This window comes from Salminus brasiliensis, chromosome 8 (genome assembly GCF_030463535.1).
Source record: "Salminus brasiliensis chromosome 8, fSalBra1.hap2, whole genome shotgun sequence".
NCBI lineage: Eukaryota > Metazoa > Chordata > Actinopteri > Characiformes > Bryconidae > Salminus > Salminus brasiliensis.
This window is the reverse complement of record NC_132885.1, coordinates 5887015-5908810: the sequence shown is the minus strand read 5'-3', so window position 1 is coordinate 5908810 and position 21796 is coordinate 5887015. Positions and strand designations below refer to the sequence as shown.

Here is a 21796-nt window from a genome sequence, read left to right as displayed (position 1 = left end):
TTGGTTTTAAGAGGCAGAGTAAATTCACACAGAAGTAGCAGACGATAGTTTGCGTAAGCTGTAGAAACTCAAACAGAATAGGCGATCAGCCCTAATTCCAATATCTTCCCTGTTTGTTGCTGTAAATCCTCCTCAAACATCCCTGTATGATGTACAGAAGCGTACAGACATTATACATAAAGGTGCTTCAAATGGTTCTTTGATTCCATGAAGAACCATGGTCGTAATAATCGTCTGAAGACATGACGTTTTTTTGGAACCAAAAGTGGTTCTTCTATGGCAGTCATAGAACCTTTATTTTTAAGAATGTAGAGAGTGTTTAGACACACACTCAGTGCTTCTCCTATAGAGACAGTGAAATATGTATAAAGGAACGATTTATAGAAGTACATTACATGTCCAAATGTTTGTGGACACCCATTCTAATTAATGCATTCAGCTACTTTAAGTTGCACCCATTACTGACACAGATGTACAAATGCATACACACAGCTTGTCTAGTCCCTGTAGAGAAATATTGCCAATAGAATAGGACTCTCTGGAGCAGATAAACATGAACCTATTGGCTCCATGCTGCCTAATACCAGGCGTGGGCTATTGGCGTGGGCCAGCATTGAGCTGTGGAGCAGTGGAAGAACTGTGTAGTCTGGAATGATGGATGGTGGAGCTTCATTCAGTACTTTTAGGATAAGTTAGGGAGTCGGGGTGGTGATCATCCAACATCCTGACCTCACTAGCACTCTTGTCGCTGAATGCAATCAAATCCTCCAGCAATGCTCCTCCAAAATCTAGTAGAAAGTATTCTTCTCTGGATAGTAGAGACAGTTACTCGAACTAAAGCAAGATCAACTCTTTTTAATAGCTTTGATTTTAGAAAAAACAATGAATGAGCAGGTGTCCCAATACTTTTGTCCATGTAGTGTACTTCTTAAGTCTGTTGCCCTGCAACCCAGCACCAACCTGAAATAATAATAATAATAATAATAATAATAATAAAGGTAACAGAGTAACTTTTTGTTTTTATCAGTTTGTTGTGTCGAAAAAGATGCAGGCGTGTTATTTAGCGGACGTTAGGTTTCCCCACCTTCCATCTTCCTCAGACATGAAACATCTAAACATCTATTTTTTTACATATTTAAATTAGTGTAATTTTACAATATGATGAGTTTATGACTTGGCCTGGACTTCACCATTAGAACAACTTTGTAAGAACAAGCGGAGGAAGGCAGTCGATCCACTACCTGGTGCCATTTGTCAGGACTGGGTGTGTTTGAAAGATGTGAAGGTCTGCTCTTACCCTTGCAGTCACTGGCTGATTGATGCTAATCAGCAGAAGCACATCAGAAGCCATCTGTGGCAAGGCCTCGGAGCGTGTATGTGTGTGTGTGTGTGTGTGTATGTATCCCGACCTGACTCTTTTGCCTTGCAGAATGGCTGGCTCTAGGCCCAAGCAGCTCACCAAGCCATACGTGCTGGAGAAGCGGGAGGCAGGTGTGGAGAGGTATGGCACAGGCTGCTTTCCAAACCCACCGGAGCACTGTTATGTCTATGGATGTCCCGATCAAGTGTTTTTTTTAGTTATTTAATATTTAATTTCAAAAACAAGTCAGATATGAAGTTTTTAGGTTAGTAAAACTAACCTAGTGTCCCTTATTTCCATTTCTACCAGAAGATTCGTAAATTGAATCTTGACAGATAATGAGATGGAAACAATGTTAGCTAGTTAAAGCAGTTGTCTTTGGTGTAGGCCCCACATCATCAGGACTCTCGCAGATCCTACCAAACGCAGAGGCAGTGGGCAGAGCCGGCCTCCATGCGGCTGTTGGGACAAAACTGGTGGCAGTGGGGTGGAATACGAAAGAAATGGCAGCAAAAAAAGTGTGTAATTACAGGGTTTTAACGCAGATGGACGCTGGTGGTTGGCTGAGGAATTAGAGTCGCCTGGTAGAACTTTTACTAGAACTTTCATTAGAACTTTATGTGGGCCTAGACGTCAGTTCCCCAGTCTAACAACATACCTTACATAATATTTACACCATTGCGTCAATGCTGAATAATTCATAGTATTAGATTTTAAGACAAAATCTGTAAGAATAATAAATCTTGCTGCATCTGTAGTGTACTGTTGCTTCAGCGCACATGCTCATTAGCTTCTATGATAAGTGCTTGAATTTCAGAAAAGCACATTCTCAGACATATGCTAGAGACATGACAGAGAGAAATTAGGTAGGAAAATATAAGATTGAAAATTAAAAACTGAATAATAAGCCTAGCCCTTTATTCTAACTCCTGATGACACTAAAAAGCTCCCATTGAAATCAATCAATGAAGCTGCCTAAGCCAGCGTCAGAGCATGGTCATTAGTGGCCGTTCCCCCAGCAGAGTGGAATTGGACTGGTTCAGTGTCTTTGTTTATTGGATTTAAATCTGCCTCCAGATGAGTTACATTTTACTTTTCTCCCAATTTGGTACTGCCAATTGACCCACCCGTTGGTAACACCCCCCAGCACTAGCGCCTCTTTTCAGCCAACGCGTTCAGAGGAAAGCATCGGGTCCCCATCAGCCTGCAGCAGTCTGGGGTCTGAGTGATGAGAAAATGACAAACTTTAGAAATGGGTTAATGTTGGCTACAATGTTGACCTTTCAGATCGGGACATCACTGGTCACGTTCCTGCCTGCCCTCACCTCTCCCTACCAGCACCATGCATGTGGAGTTCACAGGAAGGCAGAAATTAGTATGTGTGTGTGGTTGTGTGTGTGTGCACTTACAGGATTTACATGTTCTTTGTATCCCAAACACTTACTATTGTCCACTTTATTAGAAACACCTACCTTGTACGTTCACTTACTCACCACTTGTTATAAAGTCCATCTCCCTTGTAGGTCCACAGTTATAGGTGAATAGTTACAGACTGTTACAGCAGTATACCCCTTCCATCGCTGGTCAGTCTCTGACCACAGGACTACCGTCGACTGGACATTACACCCTTAAACTGAATGTCCTTCAAAGGGTTCTTTGAGTGATGCCATAGAATAACCACCTTTTGGTGAAAGAACAATGTTTGTAATAAAGTATGAAGAAGTGTGAGTGTGAAGAGCCTTTATATACCATATGGACAAAAGTATTGGGACACCTACTCATTCATAGTTTCTTCTGAAATCAGGGATATTTTGTTAGAGTAACTGTCTCTACAATCCTCTACAGTTGATGACATGGATGTTGGATGATCACCTCCCCACCTCATCATCTCCAACTCTCCAACCCATTGCAAAAGTATTGGATGGAGCAGCATCCATCATTCCAAAGAACACAGTTCTTCCACTGCTCCACAGCTCAATGCTGGGGGGTGGGCTTTATACCCCTCTAGGCAAGATGCCATTAGGTTCTTCTATTGGCAGTACTTCTCTACAGGGACTAGACAAGCTGTGTGTGTGCGTCTTTGTGCATTTGCACATCTTTGTCAGCAATGGGTGCAACTTAAAGTGACTGAGTGCATTCATTAGAAGGGCTGTCCACAGATATTTGGGCATATAGTGTATGTATAAGTGTCTGTGATGTGTTACATCTCTACTACATACACAGTTCATCTATGGCAGTACCTTTTTTTTAGGAGGACACTTGGGTGGTGAACCTTCTCAGCACAGCAGGGACCCTGACATGGTAGTGGTATGGTAGTATGTATATGATCAGAATAGCTGTGCAGTATCACTGCTAGGTTCAGAGTGGGTCCACCATCCAAAAATACCCCAGCATGAGCAGCTCTGATGTTCTACAGGATGGCTAACACAAACCATACATGAGTAGATGGGCTTCTCCTCTGTCTGTACACCACCAAAGTGAAGCCACAAGGCAAGGGTTTCCAATAAAGTGGCCAGGATGTTAGGATATTTGTGGTTAGTTCTAGATCAGAAAGCAGAAGTGCTGCCTTGTGTATCTCGGGGCCAGCTGCTTCATGAAGAGAGTGGACTAAAGCAGCACTGCCCTATGGAGCTCTTGAAGTCCCTCTCTGCATGCGGAGGGCAATAAAAGGCTCTAAATGATAACATGGTCCTTCCAAGCCTTACATCAGAGCCAGCCAGCATGCTTTGGGCTTCCCTGATAAAGAATAATTAATTCTTATTTCATTCGCTCCCCCCGTGGAGACAAGGCCCCGTTTAATAGAAAGTGACTGAACCACATGGCAGTCACTCATTCTCTCGCCCTTCCACTCAGCCTCTGTCTTTCTTTTTCTCTCTCTCTTTTTCTGTCTCTTGCTTTCTTTCTTCTCTCTCTTTGGAAGAGTTCCTAATCAAATCCGTGCCAGACTTCCCTCTATTACTCTCTCAAATGGGCGTCGCAGCCTGAAGTTACAGTGCTCTTGCTTCCAAAGTGCTGAATGAGTTTTATTAGTGGCCGCTGCTGCTGGACTTTCGAATGTCTGTAGGCAGTTTGATTGAATTTGAAGGACTGTTAGTCTGAAGTGAATGCGGGAAGCTCATGTGTTTGTGGTCAGCAGTAATCAGATTTGAAGCAAGCCATTAGTGACCACCCCAGCAGGCGCCAGAAGTCAATACAACGTCAGAAATGTGCTAGACTCTAACATCGGACGGACGCTTTACCCAATTGTCTCCCCATTTTAGCTGAGCCAATGAACCCACCTACACACTAAGACTCCCCCCTACCACTTGCAATGCTCCCAACACTAGGAGGGTACGGACAAGCCCTTGCCTCCTCCGATTCATGTAAAGTCAATCACTGCCTCTTTTGGGACTGCCGCCAATGCAGTGCCACAAAGCAGCCAATGCATTCTGAGGACTAGCCAGATCTCCAGCTCTCATACAGCCAACAGACGCCTGTGCCGGCCAGCATCACAATGGGAGTGATGAGGGGAGAGAGCTCCATCCACCCACTCAGAGAGAGCACAGCCAATTGTGCCGCCTCTGGCTCCGGCTGCTGATGCCGAAGCAGCATGACCTGGATTAGCATCCTAGTCTTCTGAGCAACCAAAGCCGAAGACATCTCCAACGTTGATTGGAAATCAAAGTCACATATCCCTCAAAAACCACACTTGAGTTGACGTCAAGCCGACTATGTCCAAATGTTAGTGGACACTGCTTCTAATGAAGGCATTCATCTAGTTTAAGTTGCACCTATTACTGACACATATGTGCAAATGCACAAACACAGCTTATCCAGTTCCTGTAGAGAAGTCTTGCCAATAAAACAGGACTCTCCAGAGCAGATAAACGCAAACCTTTTGGCACCATGTCTAAAGCCAGGCGTGGGCTAGTAGAGGGGTTTAAAGCCTTCTAGCATTGAGCTGTGGAGCAGTGGAAGAACTGGGTTTTCTGGAATGATGGTTGGTGCTCTATACAATACCTTTGGGATGAGTTGGGGAGTTAGGGATGAGGTGGGGTGGTGATCGTTCAACATCCTGACTTCACTAACTCTCTCATCACTGAATGCAATTAAATCCTCACTACAATGCTCCTCCAAAATCTAGTACAAACTCTTCCTTGGACAGTAAAGACAGTTACTTCAACAAAGGCAGGATGAACTGTTTTAATACCCTTGATTTCAGAAGGAACAATGAATGAGCAGGTGTCCCAATACTTTTGACATTAACTCCTGACTTAAAACCAACAACGTATCGACATCTAATGACGTTAGAATGTTAGTAGGATGAAAGGAGCCACAATCAACTTCTATCACTTGTATTTACCCTGTGTTAACCTCCTCTCTCCTCCTCAGGGTTGTAGCAGAAAGAAAGATCTTCTAGATGCTTCATTTTTCACAGAATTATTAGTTTACATCAACCAGTGATTCTCAAACTAGCCCTGAGGGTTCTCCAGATGGTCAACTTTGCTTTTTGCCTATGTTTTGTGGACCATCCGGGTGGGTCCTAATGACTGGTTTGAGAATCACTGGCATAAACAACTGTATGTGATTTGGTGTTCTCATGCTTGCCCCAAGAACCATGGGGGGTCTCACTGCTAACAGAGTGAGTCCAGTGTTCCAGATGAAAGACTATTTAGGGCATTTCGTGTAGCGTAGAAGAGCAAAGTAAGGAGAAAAACTCAAGCAGGGTAAAAACAGAAAATGATGTCCTGTAGAGTTTGGCCACATACAATAAATGGACAAAAGTTTTGGGACATATGCCCGATCATTGTTACTTTTGAAAACCATGATATTAAAACATGTTTTATCCTGCTTTTGTTGGAGTAACTGTAGGAAGGGAAGAAGGCCTTCTTATAGTTTTTGGATTAGCTTTACTGTGAGGATTTGATTGTACTCAACAAGAGCAAGAGTTAGTGAGGTCAGAGTGTTGGATTATCACCACCCCAACTCACCTCCAACCCCCCAACTCATCCCATCCCAAAAGTATTGAATGAAGCACTAACCATCATTCTAGAGAACACAGTTCTTCCACTGCTCCATGGCTCAATGCTGGGGGGCTTTATTCCCCTCTAGCCCACGCCTAGCATTAGGCAGTATGGTGCCGATAGGTCTTCCCAAAATGACTGAATGAGGGGAGAATATCACTCGCAACATCTTGATATCTGGAATCTTTCAGTGATGTTGCTCTAAACGTCTCTTATTTTCTTTTGCAGGGATGTACGGGAGTTTGCTAATGGCTCTGTGTGTCTGGAGTGTGATGCTCAGTGTCAGAGGGCAGAAGACGATGGCCTGACCTGCACTGGACCGGTTAGTTTAACTTCTCTTTCTCTTCTCTACTGGAAACATTTGGCTTCTCAAACGATTCATCTGCTCCTCTAAAATCCTGTAATAAAAACTCAACATCTCGGACAAATACAACATCCAAGGTACTTCAGAACACATTCCCCAAAGGTGTGCTTTGAGAAGTGTAGTGAAGGTCTCATCAGTCTCGTACTTTGAAATCCAATTTCTATTGATTCTACTCTAACAGCTCAGATGAGCAGAGGTTGGTAGTAGCTGGCTCCATTTACCCACTTCCATGAGCTTCAGCACAGTGTTTAGACTTCTCTGAGTATTGTCAAATGACACTTCTGCTTCTACATAAGAGTAAATGTTGGAAAAAAGAACTGTTCTGTGTATCCACCTCCATTTAAACCCATCACCTGGGGCTTCTACACTAAAGGTGCTTCTGATGGTTCTTTCAGCAATGCTATAGAGGAGTCTCTATTGGTTCCATTAAGAACCATGTTTGAAGTAGAGGTGTGTGAGTGTGAAGAGCTTTTGCAAAGGTTCTTTACTCATTTGAAGATCACAGTTGGGTACTGCCAAGTGACCGACCCATTCGTAGCCCCCCCCCAGCACTAGCAATGCTCTCAACACTAGAAGGGTGAGGACTTGGCACATATCTCCTCCGATACATGCGAAACCAGCCACCTCCTCTTTTCAAACTGATGCTGATGCGGCATTGCCAGGCAGCCAACACTCTCTGAGAAAAGCTTTGGGTGTCCAAAGCTCTGCCGCACCAGCTGACAGACAGCTGTGCCCGCTGACATCACTTAAGAGTGATGAGGAGAGAGGGTGCCATCTACCCACCTGGAGAGAGCATGGCCAGTTGTGCTCTCTAGGACTCTGGCTGCTGATGGCAAAGTGACATGGCTGGGCATTTGAACTCGAGGGCAGCTTAATACTGCTGAGCCACTAAAGATCACAGAGTCAGAATTTCATAATGAAAGGACCAATAAAAATGCTCCAAAATGACTTCTAGTGAAAGCTAAGGGTTTTACATTATCCTGTAAGATACAGGATTATACATTAGATTGGGCTGTAATTATAATCTGGGTGGATACCATGTGTCCACTGTAGTACTTGACCTGAATGATTGGGTTTATTTTGTATATAAAAATCCTTAATTGAATGAGTTATGCTGCATAACACATTAGAAAACACTCTAATCTACTGTAATGTACTGTAATGTACTGCAGGCTGGGTTGGTCGAGTGCTAGCATGCACTTCAGTCTCGTTTGGCTCTGACTACAAACGGCTCTGGATTGGAGCGTAACACACACATGCACACACAACCCTTGATTAATTGAATCCCCAGCTGAAATGTACTTTTGCTGCTGTGGGATTGATTTTGCCTCTCGTTAATTTAGTGTGCGAGTAGCTTAAGTTGGCTAATCCTGGCCAAAAGAGACGCGGCGGAGGGAGATGAATTAGCTGATTTAACTTCTATGAGGGTGATAAGAATTACACACTCGCTCTTTTTTCTAAACTGCCTGAAGTGATATGGGTTAACCGTGTTTCTCAGAAGCTCCAAAGTCCTGTGGATGCTTTCCAGTCTAGTCACACAAGGAGGTCTTTCAGATAACATAATGGTTTCGAAGCTTTATGGGACTCCATGATACTATCATGATCCTACATACAGACACACACACTTTTGTACACACACATACCGATTTGTGCATATACACGACTATATACTCATACACTACCTTTTAGAATCAGTAAAATGCACTCTTTGACTGATCGAAGAACACTGTTTGTAATAGAGGTGTGAGAGAGAGGTCTAAAGGACCTGCACTTGATGGTAAAAGTGGTAAGAAATTTGAAGGTTTTTCACACTGTCTCATATCTGCAATTTAAATTATTGTAAAGTAATGCCATGATTTCTTTTTACGAAAACTAAACCTTAACAAATCCACTGTTTCCTTCAAAAGTAAATGTCCATAACAAACACTTTTGTTTGTGAATTTATTGCTCTTTATTATTTTACTCATATATTTTTTTTTATCATTTATGTTCAATTATTTTAAAGAAATATTTATAATTTATTTTTCTAAAAAGAAAAGATAACCTTAGTCCACTGTTTCCTAAAAAATGAAACATCTGTCCAAAATTGTTTTTAATTTATTATTATATTATTTTTTTACTCATATCATTACAATAATTTAATACAATTATTAAAACTGACAAAATGTTAAAGTAATTAAATATGTATATATTTTAATGAAGCGCCCATGCCAAACACTGCTCTATATTATTTTTTTAAACATATCATTAGTTTTTGAGATTCTATTATTTTATTAAATTACAGAATTTAATTTAGATAAAAAGCACTAGACAACAAATATAAATAAAATAATTGCATAAAATAACTGAAGCTTGTTAGTGCTCTGAGTAAAGAGCAATACATTCAAAAACAAAAATAAAACAATTAACTAGTAATTAACTAGTAATTACTAGAGTAATTAACCCTCTGGAGTCTATAAGGGCATTTTCTCGAATTTATTTTTTTACATTCACCTTTAAAGGCTCTTGTAAATAATATAAAACCCATATAATAGTCTTATATCAAAAATATTCAAACCTCAGCTCTGTCCATAAGGAGAAACCATGTGACTTAGAGGTCTGAGTTTACACTTTAGAAGAAGTGTCCACAAATATTTGAATATTTAGTGTATCTTTTTTTTATTTTATTTCAGTGATTGTGTGGAAAGTGCTGCAGTTTGTTGAATTGCATTGGCTAATGCTCTTCTCCACAGTGACTGATGTTTGAATAGAGGGGTATGAGAATGTAGTGTTAAGAGTCTTGCCCAAGCACTCGTTTGATGTAGTGCAGTGGGCTTGCCCAGCTGGGGAATCTGACTCCAGTCAGCCATGGGAAAGGCGGTGTAGTTAGCCACTACTCCTCACCAACTTGCACATAAACAGCAATTGTGAAAAAAGCTGTACCTGTAGATGTTTAACAGTTCTACTCCAGCCCAGGTCTCCGAACGTACATTAAAATGCTATTAGAGTAGAACAGCTTGACAAAAGCCAGACCTAAAGGAGTCTATAAGTGGGCTAGTCCAACTTGGAGAGTGTGCTTTATTGCTCAGTTAAGTGGGGAATAGACAGGAACAGGAGGCTCTAATGCTGCTTAACCTGGTATATGAGTGTGTCGAATTCAGAAGGTCACGTCCATCCTGGAACTTTGGCCTTGCCATCAATCTGTGGACCTGTGAGAGAGGCAATTGGACAGTGTGTAATCTCTCACAGTTCAGCTCCACTTCCTCCAGAGTCTACAGAGTAATCAATTTCTATATTTTATTACATTTATATAAAAAATATATCGTCTGGTTCAATAGATCATAAATTCATGCCATGCATCCATATATCCAACCCTCCTGAGAGTGTAACAAACTGTAGCACTTTCCAAACAACCACTCGAACCAAATGAGTAAAGATACACTGTGTCCAAATGTTTGTGGACACCCCTTCTAATGCATGTGCACACCCTATCTAGCCTGTAGAGAAAAGCTGCCAATAGAATAGGACTCTCTGGAGCAGATCAACATGAACCAATTGCCTCCATGCTGCCTAATGCCAGGCGAGGGCTAGAGGGGTATAAAGACCCTCAGCATTGAGCTGTGGAGCAGTGGAAGAATTGTGTTCTCTAAAATAATGGTGCTCCATCCAATACTTTTGAAATGAGGTGGTGTGATGATCCTCCAACATCCTGACCTGACTAACACCCTTGTGGCTGAATGCAATCAAAATCTCACAGAAATGTTTACAAAATGCCTTTCCAGGACAGTAGAAACAATTGCTCCAATGAAAGCATGATATGTTCTTTCTTTATTGATTTCAGAAGAAAAAAGAAGGTGCATATGTCCCATTACTTTTGTCCATATAGTGTATGTTATAAAACATCAGTGTGGAGCTCTCCAAGTTGTCAGACAATAAGAAAAAATGCAGAAATGGTGCAAACTTAAGCTACGTGTCCTATACATTATGCTAGACCTGTTAGCATTAGACATGTTTAATATGCTTACAGCCGCTTTCAGTTAATTTGCACTATCGCTGCTATTCACACTAATAAACTGTTAAATTATAGCTAATTATGAAAATCTTTTTATTTTTGCAGGCAGCTTTGAGAATTAGTATTTGAAACTCGTTTTGTAAAAAGTTGTTCAGAGCTGTGTTAGCAATATTATAACCTCAGTCTAGGGGTAAAAGTATAAGGCTGTATAGAACAATTAGGCCAAAGCCAACCCAACCAGCAGACCAAAGCCTCAGACTGAACAGTTAAGGCAAGTAAATATCAGCAATTATTTCTTATAGCTTGTTCAGTCAAGACATTTTTTGGAATTAATTCACAGGCATAGCAGGCTCTCATGTGAAGCCAACAAGGCTGCCTTGAAGCGTTCAAGTGCATTTGTAAGTTTTGCTAGCAAATGGCTTTGGAATGAACTAAAGTCCAATCAAACAAGAAAGGAAATAACTAATCTAACAGAAACACAAAATACAATGCTACACCTACCGCCCTGGAAATTAACCAGCAGAATATTACCAATATTCTGACAAAAATGTAAACCCATCCCTTGCTGCCCTTGCTTTCTTTTAAGCAAACTTACACAAATAGACAAGCACACAGGCCAGGAAACAAGCCATGTTTGCATTTGGACTGGTCAGTATTGGCTAATGGCACAAATGTGTCCACTGGAAGAGCCTTTAACCCCTACAGGAATCTTAGCCCCTTAGCACCTAATCACAATCCTGTAGTCACTGATCCTAGAAAAAAGAGAGTGAGAGAGAGTGAGAGAGAGTGAGAGAGAGTGAGAGAGAGGGAGAGAGAGAGAGGGAGAGAGAGGGAGAGAGAGGGAGGGAGAGAGAGGGAGAGGGAGAGGGAGAGGGAGAGGAAGAGGAAGAGGAAGAGGAAGAGAGAGTGAGAGAGAGAGAGAAAGAGAGAGAGAGAGAGCCCCCAGGGTCTTAACAATAATAATGAATAAATCTCAATCTCAATTTTTACCATTTTTCACTTTTTGACATAATGTGAATCTGGTATATATTCAAATTTTATAATGAAAGGACCAATAGAAATGCTCCAAAATGACTTGGACTAAAAGCTTTTTACATTGACTTCCATTCAAAGTTAACAAAGTTTTTTCCTCCTCCTGCAAAGTTTTTATTTTGAAGGTATTTGTAAGGTTTTTGCACAACAGCGACCCTATTAAACATTAACCCCTTAAACAGCAAATCATCCAGCCGGCAGGGCGAAAGTGTTGTTACGTACTTCTGTTACCAGAGAATAGCCCCACCAGTTTGTACAGAAGTCCCTGTAGTTACTGTGTAATATGCTTTTCTACATTAAGGGGTTAAACCTCTTGCATAAGATGTAGGTGGGCAGAATTTGAAAGCTGCAACATGCCCTAAACTGTAGGTCTGAGACCACTTCTGCAGTTAAATTGTTTGCCTGTCAGCCTGGTGGAGCAGTGGGTGCTCCTACTTTTAGAGTGTTTTGCCAGATTTAATCACCATGGTTGGTGGAAATACAGAGTTGATAGAAAGGCAAAGAGAGAGATTTTAAGTATCATTGGTTAAAAGGTACTGGGGTTCGATTGTCCACCTGTGAAAGTACACCAGACTCTACCAGTAGGAGTCCTTGGGCCAGACTCCTAATGCTACATTCGCCTTCTTCTGCAATATGATTCAATTGTAAGACGCTCTGGATAAGAGCATCTGCCAGATGCCATAAATGTAAATAAATGTCTTTCGTACAGAACCGAAAGGCTGTAGGATCCAACTGCGAGGAAAGTGGATGCCTGCAGAAACAATTAAGTAGCTTAAAAAATGTCTTCTATCCTGATAGATGATGAAATCCAAACAGATTTGTCTTTGAGAAGAGATGGGAGCAGTTCGGTGCAGCAGGTGGCCTCAGCAACAGATCCATTAAAGAGGAGATTGATGGTGCCTGCTAGCTGAACTAGCCTTGGAGGAGCACTTCATCTGAGCTGCATGGCTGAAAATGTGGGGAATGCTTCCTCGTTCTGAGCAGCTCCATGGATCTACCCCCAACATCCACTTTATAAGAAACATCTACTTTGTATCTCCACTCAATGGCCACTTTATGAGGTCCACCTATCTTGTAAGGTGCGCTGTCCAAACAAAAGACTCCTAAATGGCTCTAGGCTTTGATCAGTGATCCTAGAGAAAGTTTGTAAGCTGTCTAGAAACTTATATCATGTGAAGGTCCTTTAAATTTAGAAGTGGTTCTTCAGATTCACACATCTAGTTTTTAAAAATCGCTTCAGGAAGATCGACAGGGAGGTCTGGTGTACCACACCAACCCCCAAAAAGCTCACTTCATAGAGTAATCAATTGACAACCTCATTACTGTAGAACCACCTCATGGATAAAAGTATTGGGACGCCTGCTCGTTCATTGTTTCCTCTAAAATCAAGGACATCAAGGGGAGTTTATCCTGCTTTTGTTGGAGTAACTGTCTCTACTGTCCTGGAAAGGTTTTCTACTAGATTTTAGAGAAGTATTACTATGAGTATTTGATTGCTTTCAGCAACAACAGCATTAGTGATTAATGATCACCACCCCACCTCATCCGCAACTCCCCAACTCATCCCAAAAGTATTGGATGGAGCTCCAACATCATTGCAGAGAACACAGTTCTTCCACTGCTCCACAGCTCAATGCTGAGGAGGATCCTATCCCTAGGAGAAAACAGTGAACCTTGGGCTTCACTGGACCTTCCAACAGGACAATTATCCCAAGCATATCTCAAGGTCCACCAAGGATTGGTTTCAGAAGATGTCCTGGAAGATTCTGGTGTGGTCGGCACAATCGCCTGACCCATAGAAAACCTTTGGGGAGATTTAAAGGTGGCGGCTGCAGCAGAAAACTCAAGAATATCAGGGAACTTGAGGCCACTGCCCACAAAGAATGGGCAAAGATTCCTCAGGAATGCTGCCAGAAGCTGGTTTTCAGGCTAAGCATTACGTTTGCAGCCGTTCTTAACAGCCAAAGGTGCTAAAGACGCTTGTCACGAAGGGGTTGAATGATTCTGAAACTTTTCTTTTCCCCAAATTAGTCTATTAAACCAGTCCATTTGTCAAGATCAGCCCCTTTTAATAGATCAGTGTGTTTTCAGAGCCTGCTCTCCACTCCATAGTCTCCAAAACAAAAAGTTCTAATATAAATATCTATGTCTGTAGATGTGAACCATGCCGGTGGTGCTTTGAAGGTTGTGTTATTGCCCCGTCTCTCTCTGACCCCTAACCGGAGAGAAAGGAGTGTAGAGGCAGATTGTGTGTGAGTTGTAGCTTGTCCTGCAGCGTTGATGAGGTTGTGGTAACAGTGCCGTTATTGATATCCAGCCTAACTCAGTGTGTCCCCTCGCAGCCCCCTCTCCTCCGCCTCCGCCCGCCTATATTACTACTATAAATCCAGCCGGCCTCATTGTTATGGTCATTGTGTGGGCAGTGAGGGATGGTTATTATCCCTGGCCTGGTTGCTGGTGTTTTATGCGTCTTCTTTGCTCTTCTCTCTCTCTCTCTCTCTCTCTCTCTCTCTCTCTCTCTCTCTCTCTCTGTTTCTCAGGGTCCTGATCACTGTGTAAAGTGTCTGCACTTTAAGGATGGTCCCAACTGTGTGGAGAAATGTCCCGACGGCCTTCAGGGAGCCAACAGCTTCATCTTCAAATACGCAGAGGCCAATAACGAGTGCCACCCCTGCCACGTCAACTGCACACAGGGGTATGTGTATATATATGTGTGTGTGTGTGTGTGTGTGTGTGTGTGTGTGTGTGTTATAAACCCATGTCTACCCATGTTTACCACATGAATATTATCCTCAGTGTTTATTTAGCCTTATAAGCGGTTGTTTGTCGCATATACTTTCATATATGTCACACCTAGCAGTTGTGAAACAGCAGCAGAAGACAGAATGGATCAAATCTAAAGATCAAAGGAAGAAATAAATAAAATATAATTAAATAAAAATGAAATAAAATATACAAAGACAGAAATACCACTACCATTTAGAGTGGGCCTTTGTCCTTTATATGAAATAATTACTCATCAGACTCTCAGTACCAACAACATCCCAGTGATGTAGCAGCATCTGAACATTCAGTAGATCATCAAGAGACTGTTACTGAAGACTTCTACTGAATCCAGCTGTTCTTCACTTTATCTGGAGAGTCCAGGTTCAGATCTGTAGATGTTCACCTGAGAAATCACTGATCATCTAACAGCTCTAATACTGACCATCTCAACATCCTCAACCAGCTGCTGTAGACCTGCTGCTTAGACCAGTCTGGAACTGGAGATTAACTGAATTAGGCTAGGATTAAGGGGCCAGGATGAGGGTTAGGATTAGGTGTGGGGTTGAGGGTAAGGTTAGGATTAGGGCCAGGGTTAAATCCTGAATGAGAGTTAGGGTTAGGTTTTGGTTGAGGGTAAAGTTAGAATTAGGGTCATGATTATGGTTAGGATTAGGTTTTGGGTTGAGGCTAGGATTAGGATTAGAACCAGCATACAGGTTAGGATTATGTTTTGGGTTGAGGTTAAGGTCAGGATTAGGGCCAGTTTACAACGCACACTGAATGAGAGTTGGGATTATGTTTTGGTTGAGGGTAAAATTAGGATGGGTGGAGGTTGAGATTAGATTTTGGTTGATCCTAAGGTTAGTATTAGGGCCAGGATTAGGGTTAGGATTAGGTTTTGGGCTGAGGTTAGGATTAGGGCCAGGGTGAGGGTTAGGATTAGGTTTTGGGCTGAGGTTAGGGTTAGGATTAGGGCCAGGGTGAGGGTTAGGATTAGGACCAGGATAAGGGTTAGGATTAGGTTTTAGGTTGGGGATTAGGGCCAGGCTGAGGGTTAGGATTAGGTTTTGGGTTGATGTTGAGATTAGGATTAGGGCCTGGGTTAGGTTTCGCATAAGGCTGGGATAGATTTTGGGTTGAGTTTAAGGTCAGGATTAGGGCCTGGATGAGGGTTAGGGTTGTGTTCTGGATTTTGGTTAGTTTTAGGATTAGGGCCAGGGTTAGGGGTTAAACTATTGAGGTTCAATGATGTTCTAAAGTTCCTAAACAGCAATAATCTCACCAAAAGACTCGGAATAGTGGTGAAATTTGAGATTATGATTCACTGAATCATTTCCTTCAGAATCGCAAATGAATTGAATCGTTCAGAGGTCAGAGAATTCCACCCCGAGCCTCTTTCCTCAAGCTCTCTGGTTTTCCTTCTCAAACATCAAAGTTCCTCCAGCCGCCGACGCTCCACACACACACACGCCCTTCATCTGCTGGGCTCCAGCGGGGTGTTGGCTGACGGGCTGGAGCACACTGTATCAGTTTGACGAGTGGCCCAAGGCCTTTGATCTTGGGGAGAGGAGAAGAGAACGACTGGAAGTGAGGGAGAAAGACGGAGGGATGATTAAAAGAACGAGGCTTAATGCATCATCAAACGATCTGCAGTGTCTCCTTCAGCAGCGCTGAGACGTGTGGACGTGTTCGGATGGAATCTCAGCGTTCCTCTGGGTCTGAGAATGGACAGATAATGAAAGAGGGCAGGAGGGATGCAGGGATGGAGGGTTTTTCTTCTCTCCTTTCTTTCCCTCTCTGTGTCTGTTTCTTTGACTGAAAATTAAAGAGTTAAAAAGCTGCTTATCTGGTAAATCAGGGCTTAATGATGGTAAATCAGGTGAGCTGCTGCTGCTGCTGCTGCTGCTGATGGAGTTGAACACATCCTCCACGCTGTGCTGGCTGGACTGGGGGGCGTCCAGGAGAAACCTGGAGGAACCGAGCTCTGTTCTTCAGACTAGCTCACCGACAAGATCTCACTACTTTCTTTCTTCAGAATGAGAATGTATATTTTTAAAAGTGAAGTTTGGTCAGAGATGTGTTTTTGTTTATGTGTTTGTTTGTTTGTTTGTTTGTTTGTTTACACTTTTGTTTGTGTGTTTTGTTTCAGATGTACAGGTCCCAGACTTCAGGACTGCATTGGCATGATTGACAGGTACTTTTCTTTTCCTCATATGTAAATAAACGTCTTCATACACACACACACACACACACACACGCGTACATACACTTCAATTACATGGACCTGAGGTGTTCTTGCTTGACACCCGTGTTCCAGGGTCTTTTAAAAAGAAAGAGAGTGAGAGAGTGAGAGAGAAAGAGAGAGAGAGAGAGAGAGAAGGGTGAAGAGAGAAAGAGAAGGAGTAAGAGGACGAGAGAGAGCGCGAGAGACAGAAGAAGTGAGAGGGAGAGAGATAGAGAGAGAGATGGAAAGAGGACAAGACGCATAAAGAGTGAGGGGGGTTAAGAAGAGGAGAGAGAGATATGGAGGGAGAGGGAGAAAGAGAGAAACAATAAGAGGACGAGAGAGACAAGAAGTGAGAGGGTGAGAGAGAGAGAGAGAGAGAGAGCAAGAGCGAGAGAGAGAGATTGGTTAGAGAAGGAAAAGGGAAAGTTATCCAATGACTAGGCCACACTTGTGATTAATGGCTTGCTGTGGGGGCACAGTGTAGGTGTGTGTGTGTGTGTGTGTGTGTGTGTGTGTGTGTGTGTGTGTGCACGTTTGCTCTACAGCACGTTTGATAAATTGATAGCACTTTCTTTTGTTCTCGCGGGGGAAAAAGAACAAAACGCCACTAACTGCTGTGAGCAAATGGATTTGCTGTTCCAAATACACCATGGTATTAAACACACACACACACACACACACACACACACACACACACACACACACACACACACACACACACATACGGCTGGCAGGGGAATGAAATGGGCAGTGAAGCAAACATACTAATGGGATATGGGACTGCTACAAAGACACACACAAACACACACCCCAGCTGTAAGGGACACTGCCTCTTCACACAGCTGTTACTGTTTCAGCTTTATAAACACCATATTAACACTTTATAAACATGTTATAAATGCTTTATAAACCCTTTATAACATGTAATCGGTCTCCTAGTTCTGGCACACATTCAGTTACCTTATGTTGTCGTCATTTAGTACTTCTGAACCAGCCTCACCGCATGGGTACTATCAGGACACACACACACACACACACACACACACACACATACACAGAGCAAGTGGGCGTGGCCTAAACTTTTATGTTTATGACTTCATTTTATGTTTTTAATCAGTCACCATTTAACACCACTCCATTCGTCTGCAGCTTTTAAGTAACATTCGGTAACATTCACACTCTTGTTTATTTATTTGTTTGTTTGTTTGTTTGTTTACAGTGCTGTAAGTATCTGGCCCATTGCCAGTTTAGATAAACACAGCACAAGTTAACACAACGCAGCTTTTTAAATAATCATTGCATTTATTAAACATACAGATTTATTTATTTGAAACCTACACTATATGGACAAATGTATTTGGACACCTGTTCATTCATGGTTTCTTCTGAAATCAAGATAGATTGATAAAAAATGTTAATCCTGCTTTTGTTGGAGCAACTGTCTCTACTGTCCAGAGAAGAAGGCTTTCTTATAGATTTTGGGTGAGGATTGATGTGAGGATATGATTGCATTCAGCAACAACAGCATTTGTTAGTGAGGTCAGGATGTTGGATGTTGATCACCACCCCAGCTCATCATCCTCAACTCCACAACTCATCCCAAAAGTACTTGGATGGAGCACCACCATCCATCATCCCAGAGAACACAGTTCTTCCACTGCTCCACAGCTCAATGCTTTACACCCCTTAGCCCACACCTGGCATTAGGCAGCATGGAGCCAATTGGTTCATGATGTTTATCTGCTCCAGGGGGTCCCATTCTACTGGCAGTACTTTCTTCTCTACAGGGACTAGACAAGCTGTGTGTGTGCATTTGCACATCTGTGTTAGCAATGAGTGCAACCTACAGTACTTAAATGCATTCGTTAGGAGGGGATGTCCAACATATAGTGTGCACTGCTGCAGCACTTAGACACACACAGACATACAGACACTCACATGCTCGAGTTCAGTGGCAAGTGTGTGTGTGTGTGTGTGTGTGTGTGTGTGTGTGTGTGTGTGTGTGTGTGTGTGTGTGGGATCAATACTGAGTTAACTAGAGTGATTCTCTTGTGGACAACAGATGATCCACCAGCAGGTCAAGACCTCTCTCTCTCTCTCTCTCTCATCAGTGGACTGAAGTGAAATATTTGTTCTAATTCTCATCAATCTGAGACCCATTCTTCCAACCTGACCGACTCTCTTCATCAGTTCACGTCTTCACCTTCTGCTCAAATCTCGCTCTCGTTTATCAGTTTATTAAATGTGTGATGGGAGAGAATGATGTGTGGTGTGTGTGTGTATGTGTAACAACCCTTACAGTGAACTCTCTCTCTTTACCAGTTAAGATCATCTGAACACTAAGATGCTTTGGGCCCCAGAGAGGAAGGTATAGAGAGGAATGCAGAGAGATGAATAGAGACATGGGGGGGAGGGGGGGGTCCACAAAATTTCACAAGATCTTAAAAACATCCACCACATCTGGAAATTCTCACTCCATTTAAAACATTTATACTTTCGCCTGCAAAAATGTGGCAACCTGCGGCCGCCGCCTTCCTCTTAAGGTGCTTTGAGGAACCTTTTTCTTCTAAAACCCTTTTTTTGAAGGTTCCTCCACACACTGTTTAAAAGTATAAGATCATTGAGGAAAATGTAGGGCTTCTTCCTCTTAAGGTGCTTTGAGGAACCTTTTTTCTTCTAAAATAAATATTGAAGGTTCCTCAAAGCGCCTTTTAAGAGGAAGAAGCCTTACACATTCCTCAATGATCTTATTCTTTTAACAGTGTGTGGAGGAACCTTAAAAAGTTTTTTTTAGAAGAAAAAGGTTCCTTGATGGTTCCTCAAAGCACTTTAAGAAGTTCCTCCAGGATATTATATTTTTAACAGTGTCCACCGTATTTTTAACCCCACCCACATCAAAACACACCCTTATAAAAATACACCCTTATCCCACCCACCCCTACAGAATAATTGTAAATAAGAATATAAACAAATATGTTTTGTTATTTTATATGTATAATATATAAAGTAACAAAATAATATGTATATATATATATATATATAATGTTGCTTTGGCAACATTGCTGTTGGGACAGTCATACTAATAATGCCATCCTGAAAAAATGGGAGAGAGAGACTGAGTGTATGAGAGTGAGAGAGAGAGTGAGAGAGAGAGTGAAGAGAGAGAGACAGTGTGAGAGACCGAGTGAGAGAGAGAGAGAGAGAGAGAGTACAGAAACTGATGGAGGATGAAAGGAAAACTGTGGAGACTTTGATGAACCTTGACTTTAGTATCTCAGAACATTCAGAACCTTCTCAGAACTTCATCCACTTATGAAATGTGGACCAGTCTCTGAGTTCACTCCAGAGTTCATCTTTTTTTCTCACTTCTATTTTGATCTTAAAGAAGCCAAACCAGTGTAAATCTCCTTCTGTTACTTAATTCCCCTGTTTGAAATTCAGCGTGGGTGTGATGAATGTAATAGGCACATTTGCATATTACCTCCAATCCAACCTATAACTGAAGTGCTGTGCTGAATTTTACATTTTTTTGATTGTATTTTAGGACTCCCCTGATCGCTGCGGGAGTTATCGGAGGGTTGTTTGTTGTGGTCATCGTTGCGCTGGGCGTGGCCGTGTCAGTGAGACGGAAAAGCATCAAAAAGAAAAGAGCACTGAGGCGCTTCCTGGAGACCGAGGTAGGAGAGTCTCTTCTTCTTCATGGATTTCGTCTTGGCTATGTTCAGGTTTAAGTGGCACAAATCTAATTTCTTGCCACAGTGCCTTTATTTTTGCCAAAATCTAATCTCTTGGAATCAGATCTGAGTCAAGGGTTAAGTCAGTAAAGGACAGGTTACATCATCAGTCTGTCAAGAGTAAGTGAAGTCAAGTTATGAGTCAGGACAAGTCTAGTCAAGTTATCATTCAGTCAAGTTCAAATCTGAGTCAGACTGAGAGTCGGTCAAGTGCAAGTCTGAGTCAAGTTCTCAGTGAAAGGTGAGTCTGAGTCTTGTTCTGAGTCAGTGAAAGGTGAGTCTGCGTCCTGTTCTAAGTCAGTGAAATGTGAGTCTGAGTCCCGTTCTAAGTCAGTGAAAGGTGAGTCTGAGTCTTGTTCTAAGTCAGTGAAAGGTAGTCAAGTTTAAGTCGAATTGAGAGTCAGTCTTGTTGGGAGTCTTGGGTAAATCAGAGTCTGACTTGAGTCACGTGCAGTGAAGGACAAGTCTGATTCTTGTTCTAAGTCAGTGAAAAGTGAGTCTGATTGTTGTTTTAAGTCAGTGAAAGGTGAGTCTGAGTCTTGTTCTGAGTCAGTAAAGGACAAGTCTGAGTTTTGTTCTAAGTCAGTGAAGGACAAGTCTGAGTCAGTGAAGGACAAGTCTGAGTCTTGTTCTAAGTCAGTGAAAGGTTAGTCTGAGTCTTGTTCTAAGTCAGTGAAGGACAAGTCTGAGTCTTGTTCTAAGTCAGTGAAAGGTGAGTCTGCGTCCTGTTCTAAGTCAGTGAAAAATTGAGTCTGAGTCTTGTTCTAAGTCAGTGAAAGGCAAGTCTGAGTCTTATTCTACGTCAGTGAAGGACAAGTCTGAGTCTTTTTCTAAGTCAGTAAAAGGTGAGTCTGAGTCTTGTTATAAGTCAGTGAAGGACAAGTCTGAGTCTTTTTCTAAGTCAGTAAAAGGTGAGTCTGAGTCTTGTTCTAAGTCAGTGAAGGACAAGTCTGAGTCTTGTTCTAAGTCAGTAAAAGGTGAGTCTGAGTCTTGTTCTAAGTCAGTGAAGGACAAGTCTGAGTCTCATTCTAAGTCAGTGAAGGGCAAGTCTGAGTCAGAGAGTTAGGAGTCTTGGCTAAATCTGAGGTCGATTTGTCAGTAACTAAAGGGCAAGTCTGAGTCTTGTTCTAAGCCATTGAAAGGTGAGTCTGAGTCTTGTTCTAAGTCAGTGAAAAGGTTGAGTCTAAATCTTGTTCTAAGTCAGTGAAAGGTGAGTCTGAGTCTTGTTCTAAGTCAGCAGAAGGTGAATCTGACTCTTTTTCAGTGAAGGGCAAGTCTGAGTCAGAGAGTTGGGAGTCTTGGGTAAATCTGAGGCGATA

At 42.2% G+C, this 21796-nt stretch overlaps 1 protein-coding gene across 3 annotated transcripts in view; it reads left to right on the top strand.

Moving 5' to 3' along the window:
- LOC140560842 (receptor tyrosine-protein kinase erbB-4-like) overlaps positions 1 to 21796 on the top strand; it is a 504706-nt gene that overhangs the window by 397011 nt on the left and 85899 nt on the right. For 2 of the 3 annotated variants that reach the window (XM_072685445.1, XM_072685443.1), the window contains exons 14-18: positions 1430 to 1501; positions 6592 to 6685; positions 14291 to 14445; positions 16666 to 16710; positions 20288 to 20420. In XM_072685445.1, coding sequence (XP_072541546.1) covers positions 1430 to 1501; positions 6592 to 6685; positions 14291 to 14445; positions 16666 to 16710; positions 20288 to 20420 — 499 coding nt within the window. The remainder of the gene's footprint in view (positions 1 to 1429; positions 1502 to 6591; positions 6686 to 14290; positions 14446 to 16665; positions 16711 to 20287; positions 20421 to 21796) is intronic. The other variant, XM_072685446.1, reaches the window with a different exon arrangement.